Source organism: Chinchilla lanigera, unplaced genomic scaffold (genome assembly GCF_000276665.1).
Source record: "Chinchilla lanigera isolate Chin_1 unplaced genomic scaffold, ChiLan1.0 scaffold00005, whole genome shotgun sequence".
Taxonomy (NCBI): Eukaryota; Metazoa; Chordata; class Mammalia; order Rodentia; family Chinchillidae; genus Chinchilla; species Chinchilla lanigera.
This window is the reverse complement of record NW_004955406.1, coordinates 20507933-20519942: the sequence shown is the minus strand read 5'-3', so window position 1 is coordinate 20519942 and position 12010 is coordinate 20507933. Positions and strand designations below refer to the sequence as shown.

The window sequence follows — 12010 nt, the reverse complement described above, 5'->3', positions numbered from 1 at the left end:
ATCATCTGACAAGGTCTTGCTGAAGTGTCTACTAGAGGGACTCTTGAAAATCTTGGAGGTTCATTTTCAACATGAGCCAACAGAAACAAACGCACTCCGTTAGATATAATACCACTTTACCAGCCAGGGAGCTTGGCCTGTAAATCTAAAGCCTGCTGAGCTATCAATCCATTTGCACCAACTGCCACCTGCTGATGTGACAATTGCACCTGAATTCATCTCTAATTTTATAGCATTTTTAGAGCTAAAAGTACTGACTTCTAGAACAATACAACAAATCTTGTTACCTGGTGTATGTATTTGGAGAAGAAAAATGAATATAAGAAGAAGATACTTTCTACATCAATATAGATTATAATTCATGCAAGTTCAGAATAGTGCAATAAAAAGCACATACCAAACTATGTTGGACATAATGTAATGAACACTTTATTGGCAACATTCTGAAAGCACTACAATCTGGGCACGGTGGTACACACCTGTAATCCCAGCAATCTAGGAGGCTGAGGCAGAATGATCAAAAGTTTGAGCCCAGCCTCAGTAACTCAGTAAACTTGTCTCTAAATAAAAAATTAAATAAAAAGGGTTAGAGATGAAGCTTAGTGCAGAGGCCTTGGGTTCAATCCTAAGTCCTGGAAAAATGAGGAAAAGAAGGAGGGGGAGAGAGACAGAGACAGAGACAGAGACAGAGAGAAAGACAGAGAGAGGAAGAAAGAAAGAAAGAAAGAAAGAAAGAAAGAAAGAAAGAAAGAAAGAAAGAAAGAAAGAAAAGAAGAAGAAGTATTGAGCACTACAGCATTCTGTGTGTTTGTGTGCATGGGGACCACCTTCACAATCTGAATTGTCATTTGCACTACAGATCTCTGAGCTCCAATTAATAGAGCTCTTTATAACAAAAACCTAGATAATCAATACTCCACATATTTTTATATTGGGGAAGTCCACACTGGGTAACAGAAACTGGAGCAATCGTGAGCAAAACTGTGAAGTAGATAAGGCTCGTCTTTTACAACATTCCCATGTGATGAGCCTTCTCTCCACTCCCAGCCATCTAGTATCCTCACCCTACCACCAGGCCACCCCTGGTCCTAAAGCCCAGTCAGTGCAGCATTGGGCACATAATGGGCACTTCACTGATGCTTCTTACATCCACAGTAACTGATTTAACTAAAAACCACTCACTGAGCATTTACTGAATGCTCACCATGTGCCAGCACTGGGCTAAGTGCTGGAATCAAAGGGGCATGTCCATTCTCAAAAGAGCCTATTCTCAGGTATATGGCCAGAAAGAGAAAGGTGAACTAACTTGAAGTTGATAATGTCATATATTAGCCTAATGTGTTTCAATGCCCAAGTTCACCTGCATTTTATACAAAGGTCTTAAGGCTTCACTGAGACCAAAGAATAAGTTTATGTTAACAGCAGAGCCTCAGGCTAGTACATGAGACAGAGATTTAGAGTGGGGAATCTTCCCAGTAATTTATAAGACTGGTTTCTCGGAAGGCGTTGCTAGGCAGAAACAAAACTGTGTAGCACAGCAATTCTCAAAGTACGCCTCTGAGAGCACCAGTACAGCACCAGCATCAGTGTCCCTGGGGAACTTGTGACAAATGAGAATTCTTGGGCTTTACTTCAGTCTTACTCAGTGAGGAACTCTGGCAGTAGGGTCCAGTGACTTGTGTTCTAACAAGCCCTCCAGGTGACTCTGAGACACACTGAACCAGTCAAGAATGTAGGTGAAACAGGCAGAGTGCATATGTCCAGCTTCAACCACAAAGGAAGTAAATGAGGAATTAGTCATGATACTCATGAAAATCACCTGCTAGAAGGAATAGAGGGTGGCAGAATGGAATTAAGATAGTTCCCACTGGCACACAGCTGGAAATTGCCAGGCCATTCACAAGTGACTGTTGAAAATTCATTTCATGCCTTTTTGACCCCGACCAGCCCCTTGAGATAATAGTGTGGAAATCAAGAAAGAGGCTCTGAAAGTTTGAAAACTTTCAACCTACAGTTCAGCTGAAGGCTGGAAAAGACTTGTTAGGACTCTTTCTTCTCCTCCGCCTAGTTCTCAGAGCATCCTTTCCTGTCCAGGAGGCCGCTCACAGCACCATATCATCGCTGTCAGAATGACACCAGCACAGCTTCACTCATCACGTTAACCAGACCATTACTCCTCTCCCCCTCTGCCCTGTTACCCACCACTCTGCTTGCATTCTTCTCATCTCACTCCTGGAGAGGGAGAAGAAATAGAGAATCTTTCCAAATTCTTCAGAAATGCAGTGCAAATGCAGCAAAAAAGAAGCAAGATGCATAAAGCAAAACTATAGCCTCAAAATTATGCAGCTAGAACAGTGATTCAAATCAACTCCTGTAGGCCAAAGACCTATCTCTCTCTGAAGCCTCTCCTGACATGGCTGGACCACAGGAGCCTTGCTAAGTCCCAAGGCCTGCTCTCCTGTTTCTGGAATGAAATACTACTTTTAAAATGTGTCTGTGAAGCCAGGTGTGGTCACACACACTTATAATTCCAGTATCCAGGAGGCTCAGCAGAAGGATGGGAATTTTGAGTGCAGCCAAGACAACTCCACAAAACCATGTCTTAAAAGGGGTAGGGGGAGTCCCTCATCAGGGTTTGTAGCCAAAGATGGCCGAAGATGCAACGAATGATAAATGTATGAAACATATTTGTTGTATTCTTCAGTGAGCAAAAATACACTGTAGACATCGCCCTGAAATAGGCTTGATATACAGGAGACCGCTAGGCTGGAGGAGTTTAAAAGCTATGTGCTATACTCTCCGTCCTTAATTAGAACTGATGCTAGAAACATGACTGGTAAATCAGTTATGAGTCCTCTGTGTGTAGCTTTAGGAGACAGAAAGAAAAATGATCTAAGTCTCTGGTATTTCTATTTCTCTTCAAGAATGACTGCTTCAGAAGTCACTTGGTGGTAACGGTGGTAGTAGTGGTGAGGTGCCTCCTCCCCACAACATTCGCGACTATGTGAATTCACACTGTAAACAGAATCGTTCATAGAAGCCTGCTTCTTAGCTCAGTGGTGTAGTATTTATCAGCTAGAAAATCCCAACTGATGCAAGGACTCAAGAGGGACAAGTACTTGGGGACATAAACACTTTCTAGTGAACCATATCTATAAGTAGAGGAGGGAAGCAGCTGTCTATTTAAGAGACACCTAAATGCAAAGGAGCTGGATAAAAGGCAGTCATTACAAAAATAGCAAGAAAAAGCATGTTAAAAGACAACCTTCCCCATCAGCTACCTTTTCCTGTGTCACAGTCCTACCACAGAAAACAAAGGATTTAGAGAAAAAGTTGATTTCTGAAACTGGCCCTTCCCAAGAGATCTTGGTCATATCCAAGAGGAAGACACTCTTCCTCTCTGAAAATCCTAGGAAAAACCCACACATATAATGAATTATTCACAAAAGCTGAACCTAAAAATGAGAAAGAAAAATATAGAAGCAAGAAAAGATGGATGGAAGAATGAACCGAAAGAGAAAGTAAAGACCTGGCCTCTGTCTCCTTAAATAAAAGGGTATTAATTACAGTTGCATTTAGGTTCTGTCTTTCAAGTCTTTGTGGTCAGTAATAAATAAAATAAGATCAGCCGTGTGGCCTCTGAAGGACTGGATTGCACAGCAGAGCTTTGGTGTCTGGTGAGCTGCAGCTTCCCAGGCAGCCTATGCAGGGCACAAGGGAGGCTACTGATTTGCTGATCAAACACATAAAGTCAAAGGGTTTGCAAGAGTTCTGACAGCTTAGCAAATCTTGACTCAATTTTGTTCTAACTGAGAGTCTGAAGATTGCAAGAAACCAGATGTTCCCATAAAGAGAGGGAGAAAGCAGCACAGTTTGAGGAGGAAAAAAACACCTACATTTTGTACAGTAACAGCTAAAAAGAGATCAAGCAATTTTTGATGGAGTTAATAATTCTGGAGTCTGGATCTTTCAGGAGGAAAAAAAAAAAAAAAAGAAGGCCTGTTTTCATTATTTTCCTCCTCCTCCTTAAATTCATAGTGTGCACTTCACCTATTACCAGGAAGGAAACTGCAGGGAAGTGGGGAAAGAGTGACATGCAAACCACCAGACAAAACTATCACATTCCAGATATTTTTGTCCCCAGCCTCAAGTCATTTCACTCAGTCAAACTCCTTCACTTCAATTCGCTTTTCAGGCTGCACCCCAATTTGAAATGGTCCCCACAGCCAGCCTTGGCCGGGCTTCCAGAGGAAATATTACCCACACCTCATATCAAGAGCAGAGCTAACAAGCAAGTCAGAGATTATCCCGGGAGCCTCAGGAAACAAAGACCTGTATCCTGCGGCCGCGACACCAGCTACTGTCAGTATAGTCTCCGTGACTGCATTGTGCCCAGGTACATGGAAAATGCCTTTCTATGTTACCTAATAAGAACACACAATTACAGACTGCACCCTTGTTAGTTCCCAGCCTCTGCCCTAATCAAGGCACCAGATTTATAATCTGCTAGTTATATCAAACCTGAAATCCTAACCACAACGACCATTTGCTATCCTACAAGACCGTACATTTATAGGCAAACAGAACGGGAAAAAAGTATAGGCCAAAATGGGACACTTGGGAACTATAACTTTCAGTAAACCTTACCAAATCTTCCAAAATAAATTTACCACTTACTGCATGGGAAATTCGTCATAAAGAAACATCATCTGTTCTCTGACCCATAGCCAGAGTGCTTAGGGGATACAGTGAAAATCTCCTCAAGAAATCAGGGATGAACAGCCACAGCTTCCTTATGAGTTTCATCACCTCAGTGGCTACAAGCACATTTGATCTTCCTAGTTTAAACTGTGTTCATTTCCACATAAAACATGCTCCCCTGCTGAGATGACCAAGTGGGTAGAAGAGAAATCTATGATGCACAGAGCCTCCAAGTCAGATAACATTTCTTCCCTTCATCTTGACCTGAAAAAGTGCAAACAAGTGTAGGGTATATCACAACCTATGTGAGAGATCCTGTGTGCCCCTCCACAGGGTAACTGGTCCCGAGCACAGACCATTTGAAGCTGGTTAAGTACACAGCACAGTGACCATGGGATGGCACTCAGAACAGCCACTGCCTGAGAAGAGAAACAATCTTGTTAGATCTATTAGATGAGCAAGAAAGAGAAGGAAGACTCCTATAAAATGTAATATCCATTTTAAGTCAGGTTAGCATTTTCAAAAAGCTTATGGTATACACTGTAGAGTGTCAAAATTATCAAATTATCTCCCTATGCAGATGTAGCTTCCATGAAAAGTGAAACACATTCAGAGTAGGCTGTTGACTTGTCACCATCTTTCATGCCAAATCTGGGTTATCTTAGGCATTTCTTCAAAGAATTAGACCTCCGCTATTAACAGCTGGGCATGCCACTCTCAATCAGAGAGCCTGTAAGATGTTAAATCATTCCTTTTACTTCACTCATCCTTTCAGACCAACACACACAGTGCACAGAAAGGGCTCACTGTCCTCCTAATCCCACAGTGACTTTCTATAGCCACTGCAAGTGTCAGTTTCACAAGATGTCATAGAGCACAAGCAATCAAAATCCTCAAGCATGCTGAATATGCCAAGCATGCTGAATGTCCATCAGTACCAAATATCAAAGTGGGCCTTGACATGTTTTCTCAACATTCTTTATTTTTCAAAACTTGGCCTTTACAAAGAGCACATAAGTACATCTCAAACTGGTCACCAGTACATGGAATATGTTACTCAATTACATACACACTAAGCACTTGGGTATCTTGTTAGAATGCAAATTCAGCTTCAGGAGTCTGAAGTGGGGCCCAGGATTCTGAATTCTTAAGCTAACTTGAGGCAGATGCAGCTTCTTGCTCTTTGAGATGTAAGAATCTAAACAAAGGACTTCACTTTGAACTAAAGCCCCTCCCTTCGTGGGTGCTAAAATTCCCAAAGAACTCCTTTAATAATAGATAATGTTTATTGGGTAATTACTTAATATTGCAGACACTTGACATATATTAACTTATTTAATTCTCCCAGTAACTTGTTATCATCTCCATTTTACAGATAGGGAAACTGAGTCACGGGGTAATGAAGTAACTTTTCAAGGTCACAGAGCTTCTAAAGGAAATAGGATTTGAACTGAAGCAGCCAAACTTCCAAGCTTTTGAGGTAGCCACTACACACACTGACTCTCAGTAAGAAAAAGCAAACTATTTCAGGAAGATAGATATTGCAGAAGCGAGGACAGAGGAGACTAGGAACTTAGATGCAGATTTCGAGAAAACGCAGAGCTCACTAAAGTGCAATGTTTCCATGTAGTCACCACCAGAGGGAATATATCAGTCAATTACATTGTCAGCCAGGGGAGAAAAAAAGTGTATCTTAAATTTTCCAACTGGGCTGCACTAAACACCTTAGCAGATGTTCTCTGAACACTTTTACAACAGTATACATGCTGTAGAACCACTGTAAAACTTCCAACTGTGGGGGGAAAAAACGACCATTGGGACCGGGCTTGTGGCCAAGACACTGAGCACGATGCTGAAATTGACTCCCTGGAGCAGCTGTCCTCTGACTCCCTTTGGTCCATTTTGGCCAGAGACAAGGAAAGGGAGGAGTAAGACCCATAGCTGCACCTTGCGCTCCCACAGCCTGGTGGAAAGGCGGTGTCTTTACAGCGGAGGAGGAAGCGTCTAAAGGGGCAATCGCATGGTGTACGGAACATGCTTCATTTCTCAATCAGGGAAACAAGGCCCAGCCGGAAGTACTGGAGGTGCTGAACCCAAGGGACTGGTGAGCCCAGGGCCGCTAGAGGAGTTTTAGATGGCGCTGTCCAAGGTGTCAACGGCGGCAGCTGGCACACTTTGCCACCCGCGGGGCGGCTGAGCGCTTTGTCTATCTACCGCAAGGAAACGGGAGGGCGCCTATCTGAATAAACACGCCCTAACAGCAAAGCGGCACCTGGTGGGTGGGAAATTTTAGAGAATTGTAGAAGGCGGGCGAGGCAGGGGGCCCAGCTGGGAAATCGTAGAGACCTGCCCAGAGGAGTTATTTGCAGCCGCAGCACGCAACACAATGAGATCTGTCCGCTTTGTGCAGCTCACCGGCAGCCGTGACTGCAGGGACAGGACCCCTCCCCCGCCTCAAGCCCCCACCTAGAAACGTTCAACTCTGGCACTGTATGGGCCAGGATCACTCTGTGGGGGTGAGAAAGGGGGCGGAGAGTGCAGGGAAAAGGTGAGAGGAAGTAGCCCAGTCAGGTTGTAGGAGGATGCGAACAGCGGCAGGAAGAATATCTGCTTAGAGATACTCCTTCGTTTCTAATGAGGGGTGCTGCCTAGAAGCACCAGGCACCAGCCAATCGCGGAGCTGCTGAAGCAGGGAACTGGGGAGGAGAAAGGAAGGCCAGAGAGTGAGGTGGGGGTAGCAGAGAGATGCCCAGGTCCCAGGGAAAGCAAGCCCCGAGCCTGGCTGACACCAGAGACCCTGCAGCTCCAACTATCTCACTGCTGCACACCTGGAGGGTGGAGGGAGGGAGGAGGGAGTACAGAGGAGAGGCTTTCTTTGTCGGTGCATCCTTCCCAAGCAATGTCTCTCCACAGCACATCAAAGTCTCCGTCTCCAAGCCCACCCCATTTTTAACACTGCATCACTAGCCTGCCTCCTACAAATCCCCCTCACCACCACCACCCGTTACTAATGGCCGTGCCAGGCATCCAAATTCTTAGTGAAGAGCAAGGCAGTGAGATGCCTAGTCAGCAGCCTGCATTTGGTGTGCTAGATTAAACCTGCCAAGAAGCTCCTGTTCACCCTGACGCCAACATCATCAAAGATGCCCCACTGGCTCCTAGTGAACAGCGATCCCTGTGCAACTAGAGATAGATTGCTTGCACACCTCTGGCCCTCCGCTCACAAATTCAGGCCCAGCACATCTGTCTGATCCCAGATATTCAGAGAGCAACCAGCTGAGTTAAGCATGAGTACCCTACCCACACCATGAAAAGGATGGGCCCAAATGAACTGCTGGTCTTCAGCTGAGAAGAGAACTCCAACTTTGAACGGTGGTGACAGAGATCACCTCCCCTGACACACACTCACTCATTCCACTTGCAGAGGAATTTAAACTGAGTTCCCAGCCAAAGACTTATTAATTTGTCTATTTGTATACATAGTTTTGCTCCAGTGCTCTTGGAGCTTCTGAAATAAGAAATCCCCTCCGGGCGCCTCCACTTGCCTACTGATAGACTGCAGGTGTCTCCCCAGCTGGGAGGAATAGGGACAGAGGGGTTGGCATACAGGGTGGAAATGGGAGATTGATTATGAAAGAAAGACCCGAGATTAGGGGCTACCCAGGTCTATGTAGAGTGCAGCTTGAGGAAGGACTGAGGGGGTTGGGATGACTAGGATTCACACAAAGCCCAGCCCAAAAACGGGTAGACACTGCAATATCACACACCCAGGGACGCAAGAGATTTCCACATAGGAAAATTCAAAAACCGAAAGTCTTACCTTGAAAAACACTAGTGCCCAAACAGGTCTCCAAGGCACCAAGCTTGCCCCCTGGATGTAACAGAGTACTGAGTGCACTTCAGCAAAGGGGCAAATTGGCACCAGGAAGGAGGGGTAGGGAATAAATTCCATGCTAGGTTCCCCCCTCACCCGCAGAAATGCAAAAGGGGAGAGGGGAGTTATGGTGGGCAAGAAAGGATATGGCCAATCGATGAGCTTCTTGGCGTATTTCCTGACAATGTTATCTTCTCCGAAGATGAACAGGGATCTGTTGACGGTGAAACAGTTCTGCCGGACAGGAATGGGGTTGTACAAAGCCATAGTCCGCGCCCTCTGCGCTTTCGACTGCTTGTAGGCGGCCGCCGGCCCCGAGGCTGGCACCGGGGTTCCTTGTCGGTTCCTGCTCTGGTCCGAATCTCCATCTCCCGACCCCGGCCTGCCGACCACCGCCTCCCCGAAGCGAGCCATCCTGAAGTTTAAACAGACAGAAGACACACAAAGGTGATGGCCGAACACCTGCACACAGCAACAAGCAGAAAGACACACGGAGACCTAGAGCCGCATCCAGCCCGGCGCGGGGACCACCGCCTCTGGGGAGCCCCGCGAGCTCTTGGGAGAGGCGGCAGCAAGCAGCCTCGCCTCTCTGAACTGTTGAATCTAAATACAACCTCCGCGGCGCTCCATTCCTCAAGAAGGAAAAAAGGGGGGTAGGGCTTGGGGGTGCTCAGTTTCTGGAGGCAAATTTTTTTTTTTTCCCTCAAAATGCCAGTGTGTGGTGGTGGTGAGGGGCCGGAGAGGAGACGGATGAAGTAGGCTGCTCTTCAAACATAGCTCCTCTTCTTCTGGAAGGCGCACCACCTAGTTCAGGGAGAGAGGCAGGCACGGCCCGCTAGGTAACAGTTTGGTGATTTATTGGTTGGGGGGAGGGGTAGGAGGGAGGGGAAAATGAAAACAAAAGAACTTTGAAAAAAAGAAGAAGAAGACGAGGACCAGTTACGGTGACGTGCTTTATAACGCCGGCTCCTACAAGTCCATCTAAGAAATTCCACAGCCAAGACTTGGGTCTTTAAATCTGCCAGCGCAGACGCATCCAAAGGTTGGAGAGAGAGGGAGGGTGGGGGAAGAGCACTATTGAGGTTCCTGCGTAAACCGCAACGCCCAAAATATCAAAATCAGAAGTCGATCCAGCCGGAGAGGGACAAATGACTTCACAGCTCCTGCGTTTGGGGTAGAAGTTGAGCAGCATCCAGAGAGCAGCGAAGCCCGAGTGCCAGCATCCGCCCGGAGCGCTCGCCGCGGCCGCCGCCGCCGCCTCCCCGGATCAGCATGCAACAGCGATCCGCGGCTGCGCCGGGAGAGGGCGGGAGCGCGAGAGGGCGGGCGCTGGGGCGAGGGAGGAACAGGTTGCAGCCAGCCTAGCGGTGGCCCGGCACGGGACTTGTCCAAGGACCGAACTTCCTCTCAGAGGACGGGGTCTTCTCTTCCACCCAGCTGCACCGAGCTGGGAAGCCGCGGAAGGAGAGCGGGGCGGCGGGCGCGCAGGGCGAGCACCCGCCGAGCGCAGAGGCGCAGCGAGGGGGCAGCAGCGCGCGGCGAGCGCGGGGGAGGGGCGGGCTGCGGCCGGAAGGCGGGAAGGTCGCGGGCGGGAGGCCGGTTTGCCTTGTTTGACCGAAGGGTGGTACCAGGCCACCTCTGCAATAGTCCAGGGAAGAGTCACCTTTCCCCCCAGTGATGTCGACAGGCTGGCGCAGCGGCACGGCAGTCTCCGCAAGAGAGCGGGGACCGGCGCGGACCGCACACGCACGTGCGCCTCCGGTCCCCGCAGAGAGGGGTCCCCAGTGCGGTGTCCCGTTGAGCGACTGGCGCGGTGCTGAGCTCGTCGCTGCCATCGCGGGGATTCCGGGCCTTAGCGCCCTGCGCGCTGCTCACCAGGACCGCATCGCTGCTGCTCAGCACCGCCCAAGCTCCACACACACCGCCAGGGATTTCCACGGAGAGGACAGCACCCTGGCTCCATCTCCCCACTTAGTACCCAGGAAGCCCAGTGGGAAGCCTCGGGCTTCTGGGGTTGCGCTCTGGAGGGAGCCTCTGCCTTCCTCCTAATGGCTCCAGCTAGGGCAGCCTCCTGGGTTCACCTCCAGCAGCGCCCAGAGCCTCGCCTCCTAGAAGGGTATCCAGATATTACGGTGTTAGATGGTGAGGGCCGAACTAAAACTTCCCATCTCACAATCCTGACAGAAGGCCTCTCCCTCTCCCCACTTTTACTTCCAAATAAGCTCCACTGACTTGCCTACACCTACTCTATTTAAAAAAAAAAAAATCGGAAGTAGGGTCTGAGCAGCAGAGGTAGGAAAGGGAGACCACAAGCCTGAAAGATAGAACCCCCGACTTTAGCACCCAAGCCCTCTTACAGGTGATGAAGTGCTTTAAACTGAGGACAGGGACTAGCTGTCCCCTCCGATGTCCACACTAGCTGCAGCACACCCTTCTCTGCTTTTTCCTGCCGTGGCCTGAATAGTAGTTGTACCCAAATCCTCCCCAACAGAGCAATGGAAGGGATAGGTTGAGGAGTGGCTGAGGAAGGAAGCGGCTGGAAGCTGGAAATCATAAGTGAGTGAGTGTAGCCCTGTGAGTGTGAAAGGCAGTATCTGTGTGTGAGAGAGTAATTGGTGAGAGGCGAGGTAACTCCTGAGTGCAAGTGTGCGCCTCTGTGTCTGTGAGTACTGCCACGTATCTGTTTGTGAGAATTGGTGTGCTTGTGCGCAAATGGGTGTGCGTGTGAGCGTTGTGATTGTGCCCCTTTGAAGGGAAATGCTTTGAGTATGACAAACCCAAAAGAAGGTCTCAGCCTGTCACCAGCAGCCAGCACTGCTGACCTTGAGGACAGCATGTTGACCTTTCGATTCAAGGGAGTCCATTTCAGGCCAAATTACTATTCAAGGTGCATCAGCTCTAATTGTTATTTTGATTTCATTTTACTGCCTTTCTCTGTCCTTCCTCCAGGCTTAATTGGAGAGTCCTCTTCTTTCTGAATACTTAGTCAAAAGTGAAAGGATTGGGGGCTGTGCTGTGCTCATGAATCCCATCAGTCAGAGGGTAATTTAAAACCAGTCACAAGTGGTTTGTCTCAGTACCTTGTAAATTCCATAAGACCAGAAAGGGCTTTCTGGAATTATCAAGTACATGTCCATGCTGTCCAGGAGGACCATAGTTCATAGCACAAAAATCCACTCAAATCATTCATTTGACAAATATTTGCATGCCCCTTTCATGTGCCAGGCACTGTTCTAGGCAGAGGGTTTAATGAACAAAATGGAGAATGCCATAAATATTGTATTTTCTTAGCATGAGTCAAATTGTGTATCCCCACTGGCTAGAATGTGTCACAGACTTCACTCCCATGGTGAGACTTCATCCCTTCCCTTCCGTCACATTCACATCTTGGTGCTGGTTTGTTGACACCCAGGATAAGCAGGGCTTGCTAGCCTT

The 12010-nt window shown here is 47.8% G+C and overlaps 1 protein-coding gene across 7 annotated transcripts in view; it reads right to left on the bottom strand.

Moving 5' to 3' along the window:
• Cacna1e (calcium channel, voltage-dependent, R type, alpha 1E subunit) overlaps positions 1-12010 on the bottom strand; it is a 468116-nt gene that overhangs the window by 304737 nt on the left and 151369 nt on the right. For all 7 annotated transcript variants that reach the window (XM_005374993.2, XM_013521375.1, XM_013521398.1 and 4 more), the window contains one exon: positions 8724-8990. In XM_005374993.2, coding sequence (XP_005375050.1) covers positions 8724-8990 — 267 coding nt within the window. The remainder of the gene's footprint in view (positions 1-8723; positions 8991-12010) is intronic.